The sequence below is a fragment of the Herpailurus yagouaroundi genome, unplaced genomic scaffold (genome assembly GCF_014898765.1).
Source record: "Herpailurus yagouaroundi ecotype Mexico unplaced genomic scaffold, PumYag 160, whole genome shotgun sequence".
NCBI lineage: Eukaryota > Metazoa > Chordata > Mammalia > Carnivora > Felidae > Herpailurus > Herpailurus yagouaroundi.
The window spans coordinates 43,259,472-43,283,346 of record NW_024412401.1 but is presented as its reverse complement, the minus strand read 5'-3'; the positions used below and the strand labels follow the sequence as shown (position 1 = coordinate 43,283,346).

At 53.7% G+C, this 23,875-nt stretch overlaps 1 protein-coding gene across 5 annotated transcripts in view; it reads left to right on the top strand.

Annotated features, from left to right (window-relative positions):
- The window catches only part of CDK5RAP2 (CDK5 regulatory subunit associated protein 2), a 173,550-nt gene extending 152,351 nt beyond the window's left edge, over positions 1-21,199 (top strand). For 3 of the 5 annotated variants that reach the window (XM_040482124.1, XM_040482126.1, XM_040482127.1), the window contains 8 exons: positions 1,391-1,580; positions 2,397-2,518; positions 3,597-3,833; positions 6,582-6,659; positions 7,682-7,947; positions 9,985-10,128; positions 16,280-16,406; positions 19,950-20,559. In XM_040482124.1, the coding sequence (XP_040338058.1) occupies positions 1,391-1,580; positions 2,397-2,518; positions 3,597-3,833; positions 6,582-6,659; positions 7,682-7,947; positions 9,985-10,128; positions 16,280-16,406; positions 19,950-20,092 (1,307 nt within the window). In that variant the 3' untranslated portion in view covers positions 20,093-20,559. Of the gene's footprint in view, positions 1-1,390; positions 1,581-2,396; positions 2,519-3,596; positions 3,834-6,581; positions 6,660-7,681; positions 7,948-9,984; positions 10,129-16,279; positions 16,407-19,949; positions 20,561-20,586; positions 20,634-21,103 lie in introns of those variants that run through there. The other 2 variants (XM_040482125.1, XM_040482128.1) reach the window with 2 other exon arrangements.
- The last annotated feature ends 2,676 nt before the right edge of the window (positions 21,200-23,875 follow it).

Genomic DNA, 23,875 nt, shown 5'->3' with positions numbered 1-23,875 from the left:
CTGACGCGGGGCTCGAACTCACGGACCGCGAGATCATGACCTGAGCTGAAGTCGGATGCTTAACCGACTGAGCCACCCAGGTGCCCCTAGTATTTCTTAGGAAGATCCTTTCTCTTAATTCTTTCTTTTTGGAGCTTAGTCCCCAAAGAGCTACAGTATCTCTCAGTACTTAAGATGTTTCCGGAAGGAGGAATTATCAGTCCTGTTTTATAGGTAAGAAACTGAGGCCTGGGGAGTTGACCGGCCGGTGGTCCCTTGTCTAGAAATGGGCAGAGCTGGGACGTGGGTCAGCGTCTCTACTTTCCCTAGAGGATACTGATGTGGCTGTTGTCTTAAGAGACAGAATCCAGGCTTCTGCAGATCATTCATTCACTCAGCAGACATGTTAGGGCCTGTGTAGACTGATACAGAGATGAATGAGACCTGGTCCCCTCCCTCGAGGGACTCGTGGTCTGATGGGAGAGGCAGCCGGGCAGCCCGTGGCAGGCCAGCATGAGGATCAGGCTTGACAAAGGCAGGCTCAGGGAGCACAACACCCAGGAGAGGCTCGGCTTCAAGAGCTCAGTCCAGAAGGCTCAGCAGGGATTAGCCAAGGTGCCTAAGATTTAGAAGAGCCAGGGCCTTTTAAGTAGAAGAAAGAGAGCAGACAGAGGCCTGGGGATTAGTGGCAGGGAGAGTATCCACCACTCGGGACTTGTAGGAAGCTCACTGTGGCTGGAGTGTGAAGGAGGAGGGGAGCACTTGCTCAGCAATCAGCATGCCGGGGCGAAGAGTGGGACCTGAAAAGCTCGGCCCCTCTTTGGCTTTGTGACTTTGGGGAAGGAAGTCTTAATCTCTCTGTCCCTAGATTCCGAGTAGGCAGAAGAGTGCACTTGAACATGCCACTGTGCCCCCGGGGCGTGCTCTTAACTGCCCCGTCTCTGGGTCCTGGGCGTGTTTTCTCCATCAGGAGAGGTGCTCTCCTGGGCTGAGGAGCAGATGGGGCCCCAGGTTGCCCTTTGCACAGCCCTGCTGGCTTTACCGGAGGGCTTACGGACTTTTCTCACATCCGTTGCCAGAGTTTGGGACTGTTTCTTGCCTGTGTCTATAATTTATACCCACGGTTTGCTCCGCGACGGCAAAGTAACTAGGTTTGCACGGCCCATTATTGTATAGAAAATTAAACAGGCCCATTTCATCCCAGTGACGTTTAATCTGCAGCCTTGATGTTGACAGATTTATCTGCCCAAAATGCATAAGATAATTGGAATGCCAAAATCATAAATGCCAGATTAAATCTCGTTCTGCTTTGTATTCCTGGAGTGCTTGAGCTGAAGGGCCGTATTTGCGTAATAGGGTTGGAAAAAACAAATGGTGTCTCTTCTCAGTGGTGCTTTTTTTGTGTTTGCAGATAAACAGAAGGAGAATGAGAAATTACGCGAGTCCCTCTCCAGGAAGGCTGCGAACCTCGAGCTCCTTCGGCGAGAGTACGCCTGCTTGAAGGAGGAGAATGAGAGGCTGCAGAGGGAGGTCTGCGAGCGGGACAGGCACTCCCAGCAGCTGCTCCGGGAAGTGTGCAGCACCCGCGACGAACTGAGCAGGTAGCGGTCAGGGTCACCCTGGGGCGCGCTGACCCCTGCCCAAGTGCCGGGGAAGGCCAGCAAACACCCAGGCACACGACGTCAGGTGGGAACAAAGCACAAGGAGCAGAATCGTCTGAGGGAGGAGGGTAGGGCCTGGGGGGGCAGACGGCTGTTTTTCTCCGGGGGACGTCAGGGTCGGCCTCTCTGAATTAAACGGCGACCTGAAGGCAGCGGAGGGGTGGGGGCCCTGGGGCAGGGTGTCCTTGGCCTGTGCGGGGCGGAGCAGGGAGGCCAGTGCGCCTGGAGTGAAGGGGGACCGGAGAGGCTGGGTGCCGAGTCCCGTAGGCCCTCCCAGCCGTGGGGAGGACTGGGGTTTCACTCTGAGTGACTGGGAAGCCACGGAGGGGAGTCTGCGCAGAGGAGGGACGTTTGTCCGACTTAGATATGAAAGGGCTCGTACTGCCCGTCCCCTTTGCAGTTTCCCCTCGTCTCTGTCTTGTCCCATGTTTCCAGTTGTCCCCCAGCAAGATCGCTCTCTTGCCATCGTGCAGTCCCGGGCCCTCCCGAGCTCTGCACCCCTGGGTGAGACGTAACCTTTAAGCTTCACTTCCTCATATGCTATCTGTGCACTGGGGACTGAGAGCACGTACGCTTTGGGTGTCGATCACGCACGTCCGGGCCGGGCCCAGGGGGCCGCTCAGGAAGGAGTGGCCGTGACTGGAATTGTCACCCACGCTTGTCAGTCTCGTCCACACTCTGCCGGCTGTGGAGTCAGAGCAAGTCCCCGTGCGTCAGAATTAACGTCCCCTCCCTGTGGCCGGGGGGCCTCTCCAGGGTGCAGGAGGAGGCGAAGTCGAGGCAGCAGCTGCTCTCCCAGAACGACAGGCTCCTGCAGTCCCTGCGGGTGGAGCTGAAGGTGTACGCGAAGCTGGACGAGGAGCACAGGAGGCCGAGAGGTACTGGGCGCGCTGCCCGAGGCGCTTCCCGTCCTGGGGCTGCTGCGTCGGGGCTGAGGGCTGGCCGCTCGTTCCGGAATGCCGCCGTCACACCCAGGCTTGCCTCCCGGGCGGAGGGGCACGCTTCGCAGCGAGCCCCTCGGGCCCACTCTTCTTCTGCAGCAGCAAGAAACGCGGAAGGACGCGGGCTGGGGGGTCAGGCCAGCCGAGGCCTGGGTTCTCTCTGCCTCGCTCCCGGGCCGCGGGACCTTCCGCAGGTCGCCTCGCCCCTCTGGGCCTGGTTCTGCCTCCATCAAACATGTGTCCTAATGTCTGTTCTGTGGAGTCTTGAGAATTAAACGAGCTCATTTCTGAACAGCACACTATCACAGTGCCTGGGACACAGTACACACTCAAGGAATAATCTGATTACACGTTTCCTGCTAGTGCGTGTTTCTTTCGTCCATTCATTCAGCACATGATTATGGAGCACCTACCACATCGCAGGGCATTGCTGCGGGATGGTGCTTCGCCCCGGTCCTCTAGACACCAGATCAGAGGGACTTGACTGTCAGGGCTAATGTTTCAGAATCTTTTTTGAGGTGTGCTAGGGTTTTTGTTTTGTTTTGTTTTGTTTTTTAACTAATTTTCCAGATGGTTTCTCCCTATTGAAAGTTTAGCTAGAAAAGGGTCACCTCACAGCTTTCATTTTCTCCTCAAGTCACTTTTCTTATTCTTGCTGTTGTGCCTTTTTAATATACTGTGGCTCTTAAAATCAGCCCCTTTCATTCTATAATTCCAGCCCAAATAGATTTTATTACTACTAGACATAATTTCGGGGTTTGGTGTGCAATTTGCGAGGCTTTTATGGCCAGAAGCGAAAATTAATTTCCAGCTCTTATTTAGGCTGTGGAATAGCGGCAATTAAGTCTGCCAATATTTTTGTTTTTAAGTCAAGTTGTTATTTTAAATTGTACCTAGTTCTTAGGAAGGGGAGGGCGGTGGCGATGGCGGGTTTAAGACCCTGTTGCGCTCCTTTGATGGCTGACCTTTTGGAGGCAGAAGACGTTCAAGGTTTTCCCTTTGCGCTTGTTTCCAGAGCCATCAGGAGAAGGCTGGAGGGGACAGGACCCTTTCAGCGACCTGCACGGTCTCCTAACAGAGATCCAGGCCCTGCGGGGACAGCTGGAAAGGAGCATCGAGACCAACAGCATGCTGCAGAGCAAGCTGGAGGGGCAGCTGGCGAAGGAGGGGAAGAAGGCTCAGGAAGGAGCCCTCACCGGGGCTCTCCAGACCCCCTGTGTCCCCGAGTGGCCCCTGCAGCTGGGCAAGCACGGTACTGCCCCCGCACCTCCTAACCTCTTGAGATTGCGGCCCTGTGCATGTCACTGGGACACGTGAGCTTCTGAATGGTGCCCTTGCCCCGTGGAGGTGTCCCTCCGCTGACTGCAGGCATGCTGGACCCCAGGAGCCAGGGGCCTGGCCACTGAGCAGTTGTCACCTTTGGCAGGGTGGTCCGATCTCCGTCCGGGGCCCTCGGTTCTCAGGGAGGTGGAGTTTGGGCTGCCAGCGCTCTCTTCGCCTCCTGTCTCGTCCCCCGTCCCCCATCCCCCATCCATTTAGCCCTGCCCATATCGCTCCACTGAAAATCCTTTTTGGTCCCTCTTACTGCCTTTTAAAAAGAATCTAAACTTATTACACTGGCTCTTAGTGTCTTTCAGGATCTGAAAGCATCCCGGTAGGTTTGAAAACTGATTCTGTTTTGCCATTTGCTCGTGGGTTTATTGTCTAGCCCTGCAGAAGCTGTGTAGGGTAGCAGAAAAAGGACAGGAGCGGGTCCCTATCATTCCTTTGTCCCTTGCCCAGCACAGAGCCAGGAACAAGCCAGAAAGTGGTCAGACTTAAGGCAGTTGGCCAGGCCATCCTCTTTGCTCTATGGATGGAGAGCCTGAGACCCAGAGAGGGTACTGGGCTCACCCAAAGTGACATGGCAAATAGGGGCAGAGCTGCAGCTGGAAATCATCTTTTAGCTCCCGAGTCCAGTGCTGTCCCTGGAGCACCGCCTGACCCGACGGAGCCTCAGGTGTCCGGGGTCATCACCCGAATACCCGCGGCGTGGGTGTGCACATCCAGTGGGACAAGGAATGTCAATATAGTTTATACAAAAATACTGTATAAAAGTTTGGACTTGGTCTTTGCTGGGATTGGGGATTCTGTTTATTGCCCTTAATTAAAAAAAGAAATTAAAGTCTCTTAAAGAGCACCCAGTGTGCTTTAGAACTTACCGTGATCGATTTATTGATTTCTCCTTGATAAAGAATTTAAAGTTTTAACCAGAAAATGGTGTGACGATATGAAAAAAAAAAAGTGAAGAAAAATCCTTCATGATTCTACAGAATGATAATATTTTGCTTTGCGTTATTTCTCTTCATTTGATAATCACATGCCAGTGTGAATTTATATTGTTCACGCTGGGTTTTGTGCCATTCTATGGCCTTTCTTTGTTTTTGCCCAGTGTTGCATCATGAATGGTTCCCAGTCTTTCACACGGGCTTCCTAATTACTGTTTTCAGATGATCGCCAGTCACAAAACCATTACCGCGGTGATTATTAAAGTGGTCTCTGATTTGGAGCTTTAATAAACGTCGATGTTAATATGCTTTTTGCTGTTAAACAGCATTCTTAGGATAAAATCCTACTAGTGGAATCTCAAAAGACTTGGAAAGGAGCCACGTTGCCTCCTTTTGCGTGGGATGTATATCAGTAGTGGGTGTCTGTGTTTTAAACGTAGGCTCCTCCTGGCCCTACTTCGGGCTTAGCGGAGATGGGACTGAGGAGATAGGGGGGTGCTCTGGGGACTTTGGGGCAGGGAGAATGATCCAGGACCAGGGCTGCACAGGAGGGACAGTTGGGGCAGCTGAAGGGAGGCGGCCATTGAACAGCATTTGCTGCTTCTGAAACCGGTCCGGGGTCAGCCTAGGTGTGCCTCGCGAGAGGACCCGGGAGAATGTGTTGAGAATCCACCGTGCTGTCCCAGTGCCGCAAGTGCTCCTGTGTCCTCGAGTGGGCATTGGAATTCTTCCTTCGGCCGGGCCTTTCTTCCTTTGCAAAAGACTTTCCAGGATTGTATTTAAGCGCGCTTGTTCAAAAGTTCTGCTCTGAAGATGGCTGTTTTGGGCAGAAAGCAATCCCTCTGAGGGGCCAGCTCCTTGGCCCTGGAGATGAAGTGCGCCCTTGGAGGCGGCTGGGTGGGAAGAGGCTGGTGGGGTGTCCGAAGGCCTGGACACTAGGCACGGTCCTCACTGTGCCTCCACACTCTGGGTAGCTCTGGCTGGATCACCTGCTGTCCCTGCCCCTCGGTCGTCCCTCCTCCACCAGGTCTGAATGACGGTGCCATCCTGCCCACGGTGCCACTGGGGGTTGAGGTGTACAAGTGCTCTCGAGATTTCACAGAGTGGCAGGCCACCTCGCCATCTAACTGACTTTGCCCCCTTATGCTGTTTCCAGCGCATCGCTTCCCAATCTCTACTCTGGGGCCTCTTCTCTGTTGCTTGGGTGGCTCCCGCAGCCTCCAGACTCACTGCTCCAGTCCAGAACACGACCCTCAGCTTGACCTTGCCCTGCCTAACGCCCTCGAGGGGGCCCCACCGCCCTCTTTGTTCTGACCGTGCTGCCACCAGGGCCCTCCCTTGCGCCCTGGGCTCCGCCTACCCCTTGCTTGATCCTCCCCGAAGGCGAAGGCGTCCTGTGCTCAGTCCCCTGTGCCTTTGCATCTGTTCATCCCTCTGCCTGCCTGCCTGCCTCCCTGCCTCCCTCTCCCTCCCCAGGGCCCGCAGCCCCTGTGCTTCCCTCCCTTACCCTGACCACCTGGAAGGGAAGCTGCCTGTTCACTTGTTGGACAGGAGGGTCCTTCCAGAGAGGAGACTGGGTGTGCTCACTCTGTGTCCCCGTGTCCTGCAGAGGGGATGCCAGGAAGATTGGAGTGAATGCTCGTGTGTGGCTGGTACTTTACTGTTTTCTCATTCAGTTCTTTTTCAAACGCCCATGACAGTGTATTTTCCTTCTCTTCTTTTGCATTTTGTAGATGCTGACAAGTGCCCCATGCCTGGAGATAATTCCTGCGACCCGTTTGACTCCCTCCTGGTGGCGCCACCACGGTCAGGTGCGGAGCTGAAGGCTGGGTAACTGTGGCACGATTGGGTTTGGCAGGAGGACTTTTTAAGTTGAACGAAAGGGGGTCCCTGGTCTAATCAAGAGGGTGCTTGCCAGGATTTGGGGTTTCATGTTCTCAGCACGTCTAGCTGGTGATCTCCTCCTCTAAGCCAGTTCATCTGTTCCTAGCTGTTATCGACCTTAGCAACGTCATTGGGTCCTTGTTGCCTTAGATGAAAAAGTGTCACCGCCTTGGTGTAGCTTGTAAGGCCCTCCAGCGTCCAGCCTCACTGGGCCCATCCAGCCCTGTCCTTGTGCATCCGTGCTGCCGACAGAGGGGTCACCGTCCTGCAGACGGGCCTGCACTTTCCTCTCCCCGGGACGGTGCGGTGTGGCTCCTCCTTTTCCAGACTACCCTTGTCCCATTCTCTGCCAGTGCAAGCCCCGTTCCCTCCCTGAGACTCATCCTGAGTGCAGACTGGTCTGTGACATGCCTTTCTGGAGGCCCCCAGTCAGAGCTATTCGTCTAGACTTTTATTGATCCAAAGGTAAAGACCACAGGCTTTACCTCTGTTTAGTGTAATCTTGCTTCGTGTGGAAGCCCGCTCACTTGTTGCTTCTCCTAGGAAGCCTTTCCTGATCTCCCTTCCCACACAGAGAATTGATTATTTTCCCCTCTGCGCTCTGGCTCTCTGTCATCGTGCTGTTACACCTCCCGCATGGTGTCTGATTAGACCACGGGCTCCTGGAGTGCAGACACTGGCCCGATTCATCTGTGCAGATCAGGGGTCTCTGCAGACTGGGTGCCTGAGAAGTGTTGGCTGAATTGAATCGAGCTTGTCCCCGTGAGACGAATAAGCCCAGCGTGGGGTAATCCGCAAACAGAGGCCCCAGAGCCAGGCCTCCCCTTGGCACGGTGCCTTGTGGCCTTGGGGTCTGAAGGCCTCTCTTCGTCCTCCCGCCTGGCTTCAGCGTTGGTGAACACAGGATACCGGCCCAAATAGATCTCACATCTTCCCTCTCATGTTGTAGCTTCGGAGACTCCGCCGCTGTCCGGAAATGACACGGACTCCCTCTCCTGCAGCAGTGGCACTTCGGTCACCGGCACGCCGTGCGCGTCCCACCTGGTCCCTGGCCACCGCCTGTGGGCCGACGACAGCGGCTGCCACGTCCTGGGCCTGACTGGGGACTTCGAGGCCCTGTGCCAGCAGATTGGCCAGGGCCAGAAGCTCCTTGCCGAGATGGCCCTTCAGATCCAAGAGGCTCCCCACCCTGCAGGTCTGGAGCTGGAGACAAAGGTGAGCTGACGGACGGCTGGAGGCCAAGAGGTACTCACTGAGAGCAACACGCCCAGGGGCCGCCTGAGGGCCCTAAGACGGCGAGGGTGCACAGCTTCTCGGGAAGACCCTGGGAAGAGGGTCTGGGAAACGTAGCCCGCCAAAGCTCAGAGCTCAGGTCCAGTCCGGGCGGCTGTCCTGTGGGGGGCACTTGTTGTGGCTTGTCACCTGTGTTAGTGAGGTCTCTTCGCTGGGGTCACTCCTTCCTGCCTCGTCCTCCCGGAACCCTCCTCACTGTAAAGTTACCTCTTGTTGAAGAACCTCGTGCCAGGTGCTTGGCATAAAGTTATCCATTCACTTCCTCCAAGGCTCGGGGGTCAGATTCTCTTTTCCTCCCCGGCCGGACCCCCAACCGCCAAGCTTCCACGGGTCACATCTTCTGGTCCCTGTTCTCAGGTCCTTACTGAGGCCCCGTGCTTCCCGATACCTGATTTGCCGTTTTGTTTTGTTTTATTATATTGTAGGAGTCAATTCCGTATTTTATATTTCACTAGGTAATAAGCTTCAGGAGAGCAGGGATAGTATTTCTTTTGCTCATTATCGTGTATTTACTACCTAGCACAGGGCCTGGTGTGCAGTGTGCAGGCACATGGTGAATGGGTGTTGAACGTAGTAAATACTAGTAAGATTATTGTTCTTTTCTGATCATCTTTGGTGTACAAAAGGTTAGAAACTGTAGAAAAGTGTAAAAACGTCACATAGCACTCCGCTAAAAATTTTGGTACACACACACACACGCTTTCAGCTCATTCATGAAGTTCAGTAAAACTGACTCCTACTGGAGCGCCTGGGTGGCTTGGTCGGTTAAGCGTCCAACTTCGGCTCAGGTCATGATCTCACGGTCCGTGAGTTTAAGCCCCGTGTCGGGCTCTGTGCTGATCGCTCAGAACCTGCAGCCTGTTTCAGATTCTGTGTCTCCCTCTCTCTCTGACCCTTCCCCATTCATGCTCTGTCTCTGTCTCAAAAATAAATAAATGTTAAAAAAAAAAACAACTGACTCCTACTTCTATGAATTTCATTGTTTGCCTCTCAGCTAACATACTAACAATTTTCCTGTCCCATTCAATATTTTTCTAGAACTTGACTCTTCTTGGCTGACAAAGAAGCCAACACGTGGATGTACCACCGTTTATGTACTCTTTCGCCTGGTTAAGGTGTGGCGCACATCCTTTTAAACCCTTTAGGGGTTGTGAACCCTTTAGAGCCCTTGCTGATCACCGTTGATACATTACTTTCCAGAAGTATCACTCGTATCCCCGTTTACAAGTGAGAGTATCCTACCCACTACACTTGCGTCTTTGTTGCGTGATTTGATTTGTAAGTGGGTTGTTGTTTTGTTTTGTTTTGTTTTGTTTTGTTTTGTTTTGCCAACTCGGTAGCTAAAAACGTAGGCCGTTTTATCTTGTACTGATTTTATTACTTGTGAACACAGTGCTCTTTTAACTTCTTTTCTTCTTGAACTTTATTGTCTTTTCCCTTCTCTGACTCGTGTTCTTTGCTTTCTCTTGCCCTTGACACCCACCAGGTAGGCTTTGCCCCTGCCAGCAGAGGGTGAGGGAGACTTTGCCGGCCCCGACTGGGTATTGGCAGTGTGCACACGGCCGTGTCGCAGGGGCTGCTGGAGACGGGAACGTTCCCGTCCCGTCACTTGCCCTCGGCACCCTGTGCCTTCTGGAGAGGCTCCATGGTGCCGAGCCACGCGAACCGCCCTCCCGCGGACCCTCTTCGTGGCCTAGTAAATACGGTTAACGCAGGTGGTTATTAGTCGTGGTTATTGATTGGGCTGAAATCACCACCGAAATTCTCTCATAATCTATAATTCACCAGTCTTGAAGAACAATAAATTGGTGTCGTCTGGCCCCAGGCCCTCGCTCAGCGTGTGGATACAAACCCCGTGGCCTGGAGATTTACGCTGCCCGTTAAAGCCGGCTTGTCCATAATCCTTTTCAAGACTGCCTGTAACACCCTTCTCATCCCCCGCCCCTCCCCCTCACGCAGGGTCCACACTCGGCGCCCCCGGGCGGGTTTGTCACCAGCGTGGGCACAGCCAAGCTGATCCTCGAAGAGGCCGCAAGGTTACTGACGCTCTTCTGGAGGGCCTCGCTCCCCACAAATGACCAGTGCTCGCTTCAGGGTGAACAGGTAGGAGGGGACACAGCCTTGCTCGCGGCAGATGTGCTCTCAGTTTGGGGAACAGTCAGAGGGAGGGGAAGGTGCCTTGTTTGTCAAGAGTGACACGCCAGGTGCCGTGCCGGCTGCTTCAGGCGTGTTCTTACCTGCTCCCCCAGCGCCTCTGCTGGGCCGGCCTGTGCTCCTGACTGACCGCGGGCCCACTCCTGGTACGTCTTTGTTGAGGGAAATCCTGTCTGCATCTTGTACAGGAAGCTGAGGCTGCAGGAGAGAGGCCCGACCAAGGGTACAGAGCTGGTTTTGAAGGCACAAGTATCAGAATCCGAAAGATACGCTTTTATTGTACTAGGTTTTAAGTCCTAGTTTGTCCTCATAGACTAGCTCATTCCCTTCCACTCTAAATCTCTTTCATTTTAGGTGCCTTTCTCCGGACCGTCTGATGCTTCTGGCATCATATTTTAGTGGGTCTTGCTCTAGTCTCTTCTACTACTAAGAAAGGTTTTTGGTTTGTTTGTTTTTTTTAACCAATGAAAATCATTTATCGTGAAACCACTGAAACTTCCCTTGAAAGCTTGACTTTGCAGTAACTTGAATGTGACTGAGTTAAGAACCGTTGCTCCCACCACCGCCCTCACCCCCATCTTTCACGGCACAGACCGGGCGTCCGGCAGAGCAGATGCTCCCTGGGGTTTAGTCCGCGGGAAGCAGGTCGAACAGCCACTCTGGTCATGAGAGAAGCGTCCCTGGGAGGAAGGGCCCGCAGATGACGCAGAGTCAGAACTGTGCTTGGCGGTCTGACAGATTCGCTCCCCTTCAGTTACCTGACCTGTGACTTTGTGCCAGAGGCCAGCAGGCAGGCAGAGGGGAGTTTGAGTTCCACGCCGGTACTTGCCCTCATTACGCCCGTTCTGACGGTGCTCGGGTCGCCCCCCCCCCCCCCCCCCCGTCATGGCAGGGGAGCAGCGGCGAAGCAGCTCTCTGCTCCGAAGGGTCTCATGAGCCCCTCCTGAGGCTTCCCTCTCAGGATCCTGGGGAGGAAGTGTGGGTGCACGAAGCTTGGCGGAGTAGGTAACTGGCCATTTCGCAGGGAAATCGTGTTTTGCCCACTTCTAGCGGGGGCGGGGGCCATGGAGAGGGAGAGGGCCCGCTGGGCTCCAGACCCACGTTGGCCTTTGTTTTCTGCTCACCCACCAAGCTCTTCCCGTCGTAGGCCTGATAGCACAGATGCTCTGACTGCCCGCCTCCCCCCACCCCGGCCCACCGGCTCCCACTCGCTGGCTGGCGTCTTCTCACCTCTCAGGTCTCAGCTTAAAATGTTACCTCAAGGTCAGAGAGGGCTCCCCGATTGCTCAGTTGTAGCATCCTCTTCTGTTTCATCACAGCCCTGGTTAAGCTATATATTTGTTGTTAGAGTTAATGTCTGTTTCCTCTGTTTTCCAGGAGGGGCCATGGCTGTTTTCATATGTTTGAATGAATAGTTTTTCTCTCATATTAGCAGCCTAGCACTTGCCCGTATGATTTATAAAGCACAGTGTGTCCGAACGGAACCCAGCGCAGTGTTTTTGTCCTCAGTACACAGTAATGTCTGTTAAGTAGACGGAACGCACTTCTTATTTCGTGTGTGTATAAATATAAATTATAGACACGTTGATCTCTCCCACCGGCCAGCTAGTCCGGCGACTGGCCAGTGCTTGTGATGACTCACCCTTCTTTCCAGACGTTTGTCATATAATTGATTATGCTCACTTTAGCATCATAGAATTGGAGAGCCAGAAAATGGACCTTAGAGACACTCCAATACGATGGCTCGTGGAAACAGACCCCCTGTGTGGTGTTAAATTGCCTCGAGCCACTTTTCTGCCCCTGCCTGTGTTTCATACGGTGCCTTTTTCTTAGTGTGAAATGTGTGTAAAGCAGATTTCCAAGTTGTCGCCAGCAACCCCGATGGTTTTTTTTTTTTTTTTATGACCTAAGGTTTTCTCTGTCATTAATTTGCCTTTTGCATGTACTATACCACCCCCCTGCCATCCCGAGGGCTAGTCTGGAAAGTGTGTATCCTACTCATCTGTTTATCTAAGAAAGTTGTGAGGAGAGATACGAACATATACACCTACGTGTTTAGAAAATTTTTGATTAGCTGGAACAATAAACGATCACAAGAAAACAGGCTACCTGGGGAGGTGGGAAGGAAGAGGTTGGAAGGACGGGCGTAGAACATAGATTTCTCTCCCGAATGGACCTTGTTTCGCCACATTTGACATTGAAACTATGTAAACGTTTTAATTAAAAATAAATCAAAATGAGAATAAAAGCAGTCTCTTAAAATTCATAGCAAAATGAAACAGACCTTCCCGTACACATCGTTGAAGGCGTTACCCATGCAAAGAGGAAACATTTCAAGCCTAGAACACGGTAATTTGACTGCATCCCTAATGGAACTACTCGGAGGTTAAAAAGGACCTGCAAAAACCATTTTTGATTGTTTCTAGTGATATTGTTAATAATGATATTGGTGCTGACTGTCATATTTCTATTAGAGGACCAAACAAATAGCTAATTTATTAAGATTTTTACTGTCAGGGAAGAGAGATAAATTTAAAAAAATCAAAGAAATAAAAATCCTGCCATCCTTGAGTTGAAAATATCAGCATGAACTCATGGGTTTCCGATTAAAAACATTTACGCTTAGGTTTTAAAAATGTCCAATCCAGTACCAGTGAGTACCTCAAACGCCGAATTATGGTTTCTAAGTACCTTTCCCCACTCACGGGAACGAGGACTCCCTGGAGAAATGGCTTGATTCTAGGTCTGGGGCCGGAAGCATACACTATGAGCCTCGGACATCTTTTCATCATAGGGAAGAAGAGGGGAAAGAGGGAGTAAAACAGATTTACGGCGGTTCTCAAAATATGGCCCCCTGGACGCAGCATCAGTGTCGTCTGAAAACTTGTTGGAAAGGGAAATTTGGGGCCTCACCCCAAACCTGCTGACTCAGAAGGTCTGCTTTTACAGGTCGTCTTGGTAGCCCTGGGAACCACTGGATTAAAAGGAACTTAAGAGACGTACAGTCACGTGCTAAACACGGAGTTTATTTGGATGCTGGGGAATCAGACCAGTTGTTCAAAAAAATTACGATGCACTCAGGGAAATGTGTCTCCTGACATGTGGTGATATTAAGCAATTTCTGTCATTATTTGAGATGTAGTGATGATGTTGTGTTTTTCTTTTTATAGATTTTTTTTTTTCTAGACCTATATACCCAACAACTGTATGGCTGTGAAATGTAATTAGCTCCTGGGATTGAATTTAAAAATAGTTGTAGGGTGCAGATGGGCAGGGACGGAGACGTAAGGGGTTTGGCCGTGAGTTGATAATGGCCGAAGCTGGGTGGGTGCCTGGCGGTTCATTATCCCGTTCTGGGACGTTTGTAAATGTTTAAGATTTTTCATTACAAAAAAGAAAAAAACCAACCACTACCAAAGCCAGCTCCAGGAGTCAGGCCGCCTACTCGTGCTGGGAGGGGCGTGGGGCCCAGCCCTGAGCTGGGCTCTGTGGCCCTGAGGAAGAGTTGGTCTTTTGAACTCTCCCAGGTGTCGGGCACCCTGCTATGCACTCAGCACCTCCTTCCATCCCTTCCGGGAGCCTCCAGAGCTAGGTATTATTATTGCCACCTTCGAGAAGGAGGAACTGAAACTTCTTGCTTTGTCATCATCACAGCTGGAAGTGACCAAGCCGGGTCGAGCCCTGTTGTGTGTTTACCGTGGTGAATTCATCCTGTAAAAATGAAGATTTTAGTTCAGTGGAGCAGCAGACAGACACAATTAAAATTGCTCGTTTTAAAGGCTGGATAGAATATGTATAAGGTGCAGGGCGCCAGGGTGGCTCAGTCGGTTGAGCATCCGACCCCTGATTTCGGCTCAGGGTCACGACCCCAGGGTCATGGGATTGAGCCCTGTCGGCTCTGCACTGAGCGTGGTGGAGCCTGCTTAGGATTCTCTCTCTCCCCCCTCTGCCCCTCTCCCCTGCTTGCTCTCTCTCTCTGAAAAAAATAAGGCGTTTGGGGAGAGCAGGTGAAAATTAACCCACCAGTTGGCAAAGGGTCTCGCAGCACCTACTGTGTGCCAGGCGCTGGTGGTCAGAGGGAAGAATGGGGTCTTGGGTGAAGCAGCAAACAAGTAGATGACCAGTTACGGTTCCACATGAAATGGGCAGTGATAGAGGGAGCGCTGGGCATAGTGGGTGCCCGAAGGAGCGCTAACCAACCTAGACTCCGGGTGGGGAGGAGTCTCAAGGAAAGCTTCCTGGAGGAGGTGTTGCCCAAGGTGACTTTCGGAAGAGGACTAGAGGTTAGCCAGGCAGGGGTGAGGAAATAAATCATTGTCTGCAGGTGTATCTCCTTTGCGTCTCACTCTAGATGGATGGGTCAGGGGTTATCCAGGTTGTGTGGTCTAGGAAGCCATGACCTGAACACAAATCTTTGTGGGCTCTTAGCATGAGGAAGAGAATCAGAGAAGACCGAAGGTTTAAGTTCAGGTCTGTTGTGGAAGAACCGTTGACGGTCTTGTAGCTGACACAATTGGTGAATCTTGAAAGTAGGTTAAAGCAGGGAATCAAGAGATGATACATACCTTAAACACTGTAATTTAACTGAAAACAGTTCAACGTACATTCATTTGGCATTCTTTTGATGTAGGGCCGGGGCCTTTTCTTTGAATACGGGTCTGCTGATTAGGGTTTCACATCTTCCTTCTTTCATAAACTACATCCATAATGTATGTCTGTCACTTCCAGTTTCTGTTTTTTAAGATGAAGAAAAAAACGCAGACACTTGTAAGGCAACTCGAATATAGAATTCTTCTAGACTCCGATCCTCCCACGTCTTCCAGAGTTGATCCCCCCCCCACCCCACACACACCTAATTTGCCAGAAACGTGGTTTTTAGTGACTTGCCTTTATCACGTCTTTTCTGAGGCATATGTTTTCATAGTTCTGTGTTCTCATGCATGTATTTCATGGGTTTACTAATACTTAATTAAATCCTGTAACCGATTGCAAGTACAATTGCCTTATAGACAAGTTTGGGAACAAAGTAAAGTGGTTCCTTGTAAGCTGACCGCCCAACATCTGCCCTCTCGGGAGCAGAGGTGTTTCACGGAAGCAGAGGGTAGCCTGTGGTGGGGGGGCTTATGAGAGAGGAGGGTCCTCACCTCTGTGAGCTAGTTCCCTGGAGACGGTGGAGAGAGCCCCCGGGGTGTCCACATTCCACGGGAGAGCTGGGGACTCTGGCTACCCATGCACTCTCCCCACCCCTCTAAAAGATGGAAGCTGTCCGAAGGACTAAACTCTCCTCATAATGCTTTTACGTTCTCTTTTTTGTACCATCAAAAAATTTGCTTTATAGTTTTTGTAAAAAACCATAACAGAACCTCACACAATTCTGATACATTTTAAAAAATGAAAAATAAAACTTCTAAATCACATCCCTCAGAGCTAAATCACCGTTAATCATTTTGACGTTGTCTCTTCGTCATCAGTTTTTTAGACATCTCCGTATATGCATGTACGGATATAGATAGATGTATGCGGTTTTCTGAAACAGGAATGCCTGGCATACAATAGCTGTTCTGGGCTCTTTTTGTCACTAATTGTGATCATCTTTCGACGTCACTAAATAGAGTTCCGCAACATCGTTTTTAGCAGCCGCCTGGTTATGCCATTGTCTGTAAGACCCGCGATTTACTCATCCAGACCCCTGTTGGAACAAAGCAGGTTGTTCACTGGCTCCTGCTATGAAGAGCACGGAGATGAACCTCCTGGGATGTAGGCGTCTTCCTGTGCTTGTGTGGTTACTTACTGGGGCAGATGCCCAAGTATAGAATCGCTGGGTCAGCAGGTCGAGTGCGTCTTACGGTTTGGTAAATCTTGCCAGGGCATTCCCCCCCCCCCCCGCCCCGGGCCGCGCCTGCGGCCACGAGAGTGCCTGCCCCACACCCCGGCTGTCCCTGGACTTGGCCCATCTGACCAGCAGAACATGGCTTCTAGTTTTCCCTCAACTAGCATCGTCAGGAAGGTCGCGCCTCTTTTTGTGTGTCTTTTAATTCTCTCCTGTGTGATACACTGTTTTGTACTCTTCGTTCATTTTTCTAATTCCTTTTCTCCTGAGGCTGGAGAAATGAAGGCAGAGATCACCAGACTACACAAAAAGCTGTTTGAACAAGAAAAAAAGTTGCAGAACTCTGTGAAGCTTTTGCAGCTGAGCAAGCGCCAGGAAAAAGTCATCTTTGACCAGTGTAAGTGAGCGGTGGGGGGCGGGCCGCCACGTCCAGCCACTTTGTGCCTCCGAGGACAAAAAGCCCCAGTCCCGGACACCTACTTTGGAGCCCAGATCATGTGTCCTCATGCCTCCTATTTATGGGTTTCCTTTCATACTTCGACCTTTTTGACCCGCACAGACAAATAAATGCACTTAACAGACCTCAGTGGCGAGGCCACGTGGTGCCAGGGACAGTCATCATCTCGGTGGGGACACAGGTGTGTGGGGTAGGGTGTTAGGGAACCCTGAGAGGGGAGTGTCCTGGAAGGTGGGCTTCTTGGACAAAGTGACACCTGAGCTGAGTCTGCCAGAAGGGGCAGGCGTTGGTCAGATGGAGCGGTGCAGAGGGGCAAGAAGCATATGTGAGAAACCTACAGCAGCTCACGTGGCTGGAGCAGGACTGCGAGGGGCAGGTCAAGGCTGGAGGGGCCGCTGGGACCAGGACTGCGGCGTGAAGGCCTTAGAGGGCAGGCCCAGGGCGGCTGGCACGCAGGGTAGGGCAGGGACCTGTCACCGCGGCTCCCCTGGTCCGGGCAGGCGAGGAGGAGGGCCTCGGCCGCACCACGTGGATCCAGGGGAGGGGATGGCTGTGAGGCCTGCTTCCCAAGGCAGATCCACAAACTCAGGCTCAGAGAGGCTAAATGACATTTGTAACGTCAGTCCTCGTCCGATCCAGGAGCTTCAGAGATCGTGGGAACCCGCAGCCCTGGGGCGCCCCTCGTGTCCGTCACCGCCCTGGCCGGCCTCGCGGTCTGCCCGTCACCCTCCCTGTTGTGGGAGGGCCGCCCACTGCGGACCTTCCCTCCGGAGGTGTCAGTCTGCCCCGTGCTGCTCGCTCACCAAAGGCCAACGTTTCTGTGGCATTTCTGAGAAGCACAGAACCTAGATTGTGGTCGGGTGGGAGTTCTCCTTAGCCACCCCCCGGGGACCTTCTGAACACGGACTCCGTGAGACTGGCAGAGTTCGAACTGCGGAAGAAGGAGACGCGGTCGAGGAGCAAGCGCTAACGTCCTGCTCGTGCCCCCGTGCCGGGCTCTGGGGACGGCACCGTTCCTGCCAGCACAGGGCTCTGGCCTGATGAGGGGGACACGGAAGTTAGCTGCCGGGCAAGGCGCTGGGTGCCTCCCCCGCAGCCTCGGTGCTTCGAGGCTCTGGACTCACTGGGTCTTGAGTAGGAGTTACAGAAGGGCTAGGGACAGGGTTGTGGCAGGTGGCCTCGAGGGTGGGAACTAAGTATTCGGGAACACGGGAGGTGCGAGGGGATTTGCCCTGAGAGACCGCGTGAAAGAGATAAATAGGGACCAGGTCCCAAGGGGCCTGTGGGTGGACTCCAGGGGCTGTTGGTGTTCATCATGTCTTAGAAGGTCCTTGTGGCCGAGCGCGGAGGGGCCAGGAGGCAGGGACCTCTGTGGGGGCTGTGGCATTCCCCCCCCCCCCCCCGCCCATGACAGCAGGGCTGGGGTGGGGCTGTGGAGGGGAGGGGATGGTGGGCAGATAGTGAAGACGTTTGTGTCACTCAGAGAAAAGGAGCCCTGGCGGGGCCTGTGGGGGACAGTGCCAGTTGTGGCCACGTGTGAGGCGGCTGTGGAGCATTTGGGTCCGACCCCAGGGCAGCAGGAGAACGGGACAAGTCCGGGACAGTGAGGACTCTGCGTCAGCACCTCCTGGGCAGCCCCGAAGGGTCACGGGGCACTTGCTGCTGAGGAAGTTTGGGAAGCGGGCAGTAGGTTCAAAGGTGTAAGTTCCTGTGGTAGATCCAGAGGACAGATCCCAGCCTCGGGGTCCTGCCTCAGTGACATGCAGCCATTAATGAGTGCCGTCCTGTGTCGCCTGGACTAAATGGCTCCCCGAGCGTCTGATTCCTCATTTCTCACGGGAGACGGTAATTCCAAAGGACTCAGATTGACCAGACAGGCTTGGGTTCTAATCACGACTTTGTAAAAAGCACCTCAGTTTTCCTACCTGTAAAGTGGGATGGTAATAATACCTGAACTTTGTCATACTCTGGGAACAAAGCAGATGCTCAGCAGACCCTAGTTCTCTGCCTCTTCTTTTCCTGTTGGCTCGGACTGAATTCTGGGTGTGCAGGTGGCAGACCATTCATACAAAAAAATCACAAATGTCTCACACCGCCTCCCCTGCTGAAATGGCGTCACCCACCTCCGTGTCTCCAGGGCCTGGCCCCGAGCGGGGATCGGCTCAGAGCTGGGTGAGGGGTTGCCCAAGGTCGCACAGCGGGCGGCCGACTCCGGCCGGGCTGTGTGCCTCATCCCAGTGAGTCGGGTCCTTGGACGTTTCCCCAACCCTGCCAGCCTCACGGGGCTGCTTCTGGCTCTGAGGGGCCAAGCGGAAGTCGGCGTAGTGTCCCCTCCCCTGCCTGCCTTCACCTGGTGACTGGGGAGAACCAGGCCCCCGGGGCTGGTCAGTGCCGGAGCGAAGCCGGACACGTGTCCCGGAGCGTGCAGGGGAGAGGAGGGACAAGTGTCACTTCCCTCACGGCCTCTGACGCAGGAGAGCCTGCTGCGCAGGGTCGGGGGTATTCGCTGAGGTCACAGTTCGCAAGCTAGACCCCTGGGTCGGTGTCTTCCCTGCCAGCAGTGAGGTGGCAAGAGCCCCGTACTGAGTGGGAGAGTCGTGGGTTCGAGTCGCACCTCAGCCCCGGGCAAGCCTGGGCTTGGACGAGCTCGTCACTGCGCTGTCTTCCCAGGCTGCTCCTTGCAGCAGGGATTTTGGGCTCTGCGAGGTGAGCGGTACGGTTCAGACGTGAGGCTCCTGCAGCTGGGGGCGGGTGAGCCCTGGCTCCTCGCTGGGAGCGTGGCGCTTTGGGACTCCGGTACTCTTCCGGTGTGATGTTTAACCTCCACACCTGGGAGGCTGAATCTTTTCTTGGTCACAGGCCCCTTGGCCGGTCTCAGGAGAGCTGTGAGTTCTCGCTGCAGAAAAACGCACACATCCAGATGCACACAGGTCGAGGGGTCTGCAGCCCGGGGGTGGGGGAGGGCACAGAGAGACAGTGGGCACCTCTGAAATCGACGTCGGCCGGTTAAAAACGAAGCCCACGCCGGTTATCTCCCTCCGCCACCCCCACCCCCCCAGCGACACAGATTGCAAACAGACTTTGTTACCCCCAGATGGAAATTTTTTTGTAAGGCAAGAAATAAATATTTTCCCCAGGCCACCACGTGGCTCCTGTTCTGAAGGAGACGCTGGGGAGTTGGGCTGTATGTGTGTTGATGGGGAGTCTGTTTCATCCTTGGGCACCATTGGCCAAAGCCCTAATTCCAGAAGCCTTGGTTCTGTCTCCTCCGGGGAGTAAATGGAATCTGTGACCCTTGCCAAGGCCTGTTTAGAAAGGACCCCAATCAAGGCAGAAGTCTCTTCCGTGGCGGCATTCCCCTTGCTGCCGGTGTTTGTGCTGGACAAGAAAAGGATTGAGGGAGGAAGCGGCCTTCCTGTACATTTGGCTGCACCCCCCTTCCTCCCTGGGGTTCTGACACACTGACGATCTGCCTGCACGCAGCTGAGAGCGTCCGGTCGGCGGGACCTCTGAAATCGTCCTACCCGGGGAACCTCGTCGGGTTCCTGTACCTGCTGAAAGGAGTCCAAGGAGGAAAAATGCCCAGAGCTCATGCTTTCCCTCGGCTGATGGGAAGCCCGCCCTAAGGGTAAAAATTGACTTTGCAGAACTGCCCGTGACCCTTGCCTTGGGCCTTGGCACACGGGTTTGCTTGGAGGCGGGCACACCCCCTTCCCAGAGAAACCACAGCGTGTGGGGGCTAGTCAGTCACAGGGCTCTCCCCTGCCCTGCACCATTGGCCCCCAGACCCATAGAGGTGAGGCTTTGGGGTGCCTGGGCGCCCGCCAGCCTTCTGGAGCCTTGGTTTTGTTACCTAAAACATGGGCCGGTATCGCTGTGAGGTTGTGGTCTAGCATGAACGTGAAGGGGTGTCTCTGGTACCCCACGGATTCTTTGGTTTTGGGCCGTGTGATGGGGCAGATGGAGCCTCCCACACCCCTCTCTGGGTCTGGATGCCTCGGCCTGTCCACGTGTCTGTCTGACCCATTTGGGGTTCAGGAGCCTCCTCCCTGCAGCTGGCTTTTACGCTGTCTTCCTGGGCATCTGTGTCTAACGATCCCTGTTCTTTCTTTCTCCTCAGTGGTCGTAACCCACAAAATCCTCCGGAAGGCCCGAGGAAACCTGGAGGTAATGCCCCTTTGAGTTCTGTTACTGAAAGCCCATTTGGGGCATGGGGAGTGGGTGCAGGGCAGGAAATTACTTTGGAAAAATGAAGTTGAAGGTGGAACTGGGACACACGTCCTCCACGATTCTATTTTTCTGCCAGTGGCACATAAAAAGTTTCGTTTTAGCGTGGCATGGTTTCAGCGGTTGTTCTAATCATTAAGTTTGTGTGCTGTTTTTACGAGGGACGAATACCACAAACAGTGCCTGGCACATAGTCGGTGTTTGATAAACGTTTCTTGAGTGAATGAATGAATGAATGAATGCAGTATGATCTCACTGCCATTTGGTTCTATAAGTATTTACTGATCAAACAGCATGTCTTTGAAAGTAGTTTCACAATAACAATTTTGCCTTTAACTCTGTCAGGGATCTTAACTTCAGAAACCCTCCACTGGACCTAAAATTCTCCTTTTCTCCCTCCCTTTTCCTAGCTTAGGCCCGGGGGTGCCCACCCAGGAACATCCAGTCCCGGCCGACCAGGCTCGTGAGGAGAACTTGCAGCCAATAAAGCCTGTGGTTCCCACCGAGCTCACGCTGTGTCTTTGTTACAAGTGGGGTTTCTATTTATTGAGGGGGAAACCAAAGGACTGTCTGGCTGAAGGAAATCTACTTTTCCCTTTATGTTTTCTATCCTAAAGCTGGTTGAAGGGCTGTTATCAAACAGCGTTTAGATGCTCAGTAATGAGGCTTTTCACGGGCCTCAAGCTTCCGGGCGCTGGGTGTGCCCCCCCCACGAGCTGCGGCCTCGTGTCTGTGCACGGCGGTGGGCTTCGTGTCCACCATGGATTTGCCGAGTGCTCAGCCCAGCCTGCGGTTTGAAGATCCTCAGTGAGTGATTCGTTTCAACTTGGTGATACGGTTATTGCGTGTAGGGCCCCAGAGCCCAGGCCCTTAACTCCACAGAGGGACAGGCCAGGGTCTCGGCAGTGGCCCGGCCCTCAGATACCTCACAGGCTCTCTGTCCAGGTCACTTAGGTGTCCAGGGATGAACGATGCCATGCGGCGTGGCCAGGGCACTGGTGCCTGTATCTGGCTTACGCTGGGCAGTACATGGTCACATCCTAGAGCTGTCCCCGGAGCTGGTGCGTTCCCAGGGAAAGATCCAAAGGTGAGGCCCGGAGCGGGGACTTGTCACTGCAGCGTCCCCCAGATGACGGTGATCTTTCCATTCCCCTGTCCACAACACTGCCTGGTGCTTTGCTACAATCTTGCCACTGACCCTCATGTTCAGCCTTCGCCTTTGCCCAGAGCGTCATGGTTTCCCTGAGCAATGCACAAGGTAGGGCTCAGCCCCCTTTGCAGCAGAAGCCCCGGCAGCCCTGAGGGGCCCTGCTCTGCCAGGACGCTTGCTGCTCAGCTGTGGCCTCGCTGCCCCCCACCCACCTCTGTGCCACCGCCTGGGCATCCGCTGGGCCTGGGTGGGGAGCGTTCTGAATCCTGACTCCGTCTCCCTCTGTGCCCGTTCTGGCCATCACTCTTGGGGCTTCAGTGTCTGGGCGACACTTGTTTACTTGTTTACTTGTCTTCTGCAGTTACTCTGACACTTTGTCCTTGAACTATCGCTTCCTGTCCGTCAGCTTGCTCGCTCCCTCGTCCCCTCCTCTGACCTCTTGGAGGTCCTAACCTCCGGTCCCTCTGCCTCTTTCCCTGTCCATGGGATCCTCGCTTTTAGTTCCTTTCCTGTCAGGCGTCTTGAGTCCTGCCACCCACACCTGAATCCCTTTTCTACCCTGAGGTGTTGAGAGAAGGCACCACCAGACCCTGGATGCCGCTCCCCCTGAAACAGTTGTACCCTCAGCTCCGAGCCCAAGTCCCTAAGGAGGTTTACCAGGCCCCACTCTGGCCCCGTGTGACTTGTCCGAGGCCCTTGGCTTGTGAGTGGTGCAGCTGGGCCCTGATCCTTCCTGTCCTGCCAAACCCCACACCGTCCTCACTGCTGCTCCCGCAGCCCCTGGGACACGGGGATGATCTGAGGTGACTGATGCTGTGAGTTACAGGTATAGGGAGTGGAGGTGCAGGGTGCAGGGGCGGGGGGTCAGGGGGCCGGCCGCTCCTGGGCTCCCCACCTCTGGACCTTTGTTTCCCATGAAGTAAGGGGGACAAGGGGTCAATGGGTGGGGGCGGAGACCCACTCTGCTTGGGTTCCTGTCATCTGAGCTTCCTTCATAAGGACTACTTGCACAGATGTGCCTTATTTTAATACTTGCCAGAGTGTGGAAATGCAGGTTCCGGCAGAAAATAATGGAGCAGCTCCTGCTTCCCGAAGCCGCATGAACAGATTCCTCAGTGGAAGCCCCCATCTGCACACGAGGCCTCTTGGTGTGCTTCGGTGGAGGCCGCAGGGGGCTTGGCTTCCCCCGCTGGTCTCCGTGCCCATGAGATAGCCATCCCCCTTCTGCCCAGACCTGGTTAAGGTTGTGAGCCCCAAAATCTGAAACTCGCAGAACAATGAGACCTTTTCCAAAAATCAGTGACTCTTAGCGATTCTCAGTGGCTGATCTCAAAACAGATTTTTGAAGCAGTACTTAAAGTTCACATGGCGGTTGTGCCCAAATGCGAGTGTGTGTGTGGGGGTGGGGGGAGAGATGTGGGGAGTAAGCTGTATAGTGAGTGGTTAGAGCCTAGGCTAGGTGTGGAAGCGGGAGCTGGGTTCAGCTGTACCTGCAGGGAAAGTTGTAGGTATATTTGCACATGGTTACTGCATAGCCCTTGGGCACTGAACTTGGTCGTTGGCAAGGGTGGGGGAGCTGGAAGGGTTGAGAGGATTCCACTTGGATGCTGCTACAGCCCAGGTCCATCTGGCTGGGAGACCCAGGCATGCCTGGGAGCACCGCCTACGGAGGAGGGGGCCCTGGGAATCCAGCTGGCCATTGGCTTAGTCACCCACAACTTTCCAGGAAGGCAGTAGCCGGAAGCAAAGTGTATTTTTGCACCCCTCCCCCGCACAACACCAGTTTAGATTCGTGTAAAATATTCCCAACCTTGGGCTAGTGAAGGCCCCTCTGGGGGGGTGCAGGAGCAGCCTGGTTTGTTTGGACTGGACTCAGGCCAAGAACAAACTGCAATAAGGACAATTTGGATCTTGGAGAAAGCTCCCGTGTCCCTGGAGAGTTCATGTTTGCAGCAGCTGAATTCAGGAGGATGTGTCAATTTCCCGTTGGTGAAATTAATCACCATGTGAGATGAGGCGCTCCCAGAGAAGC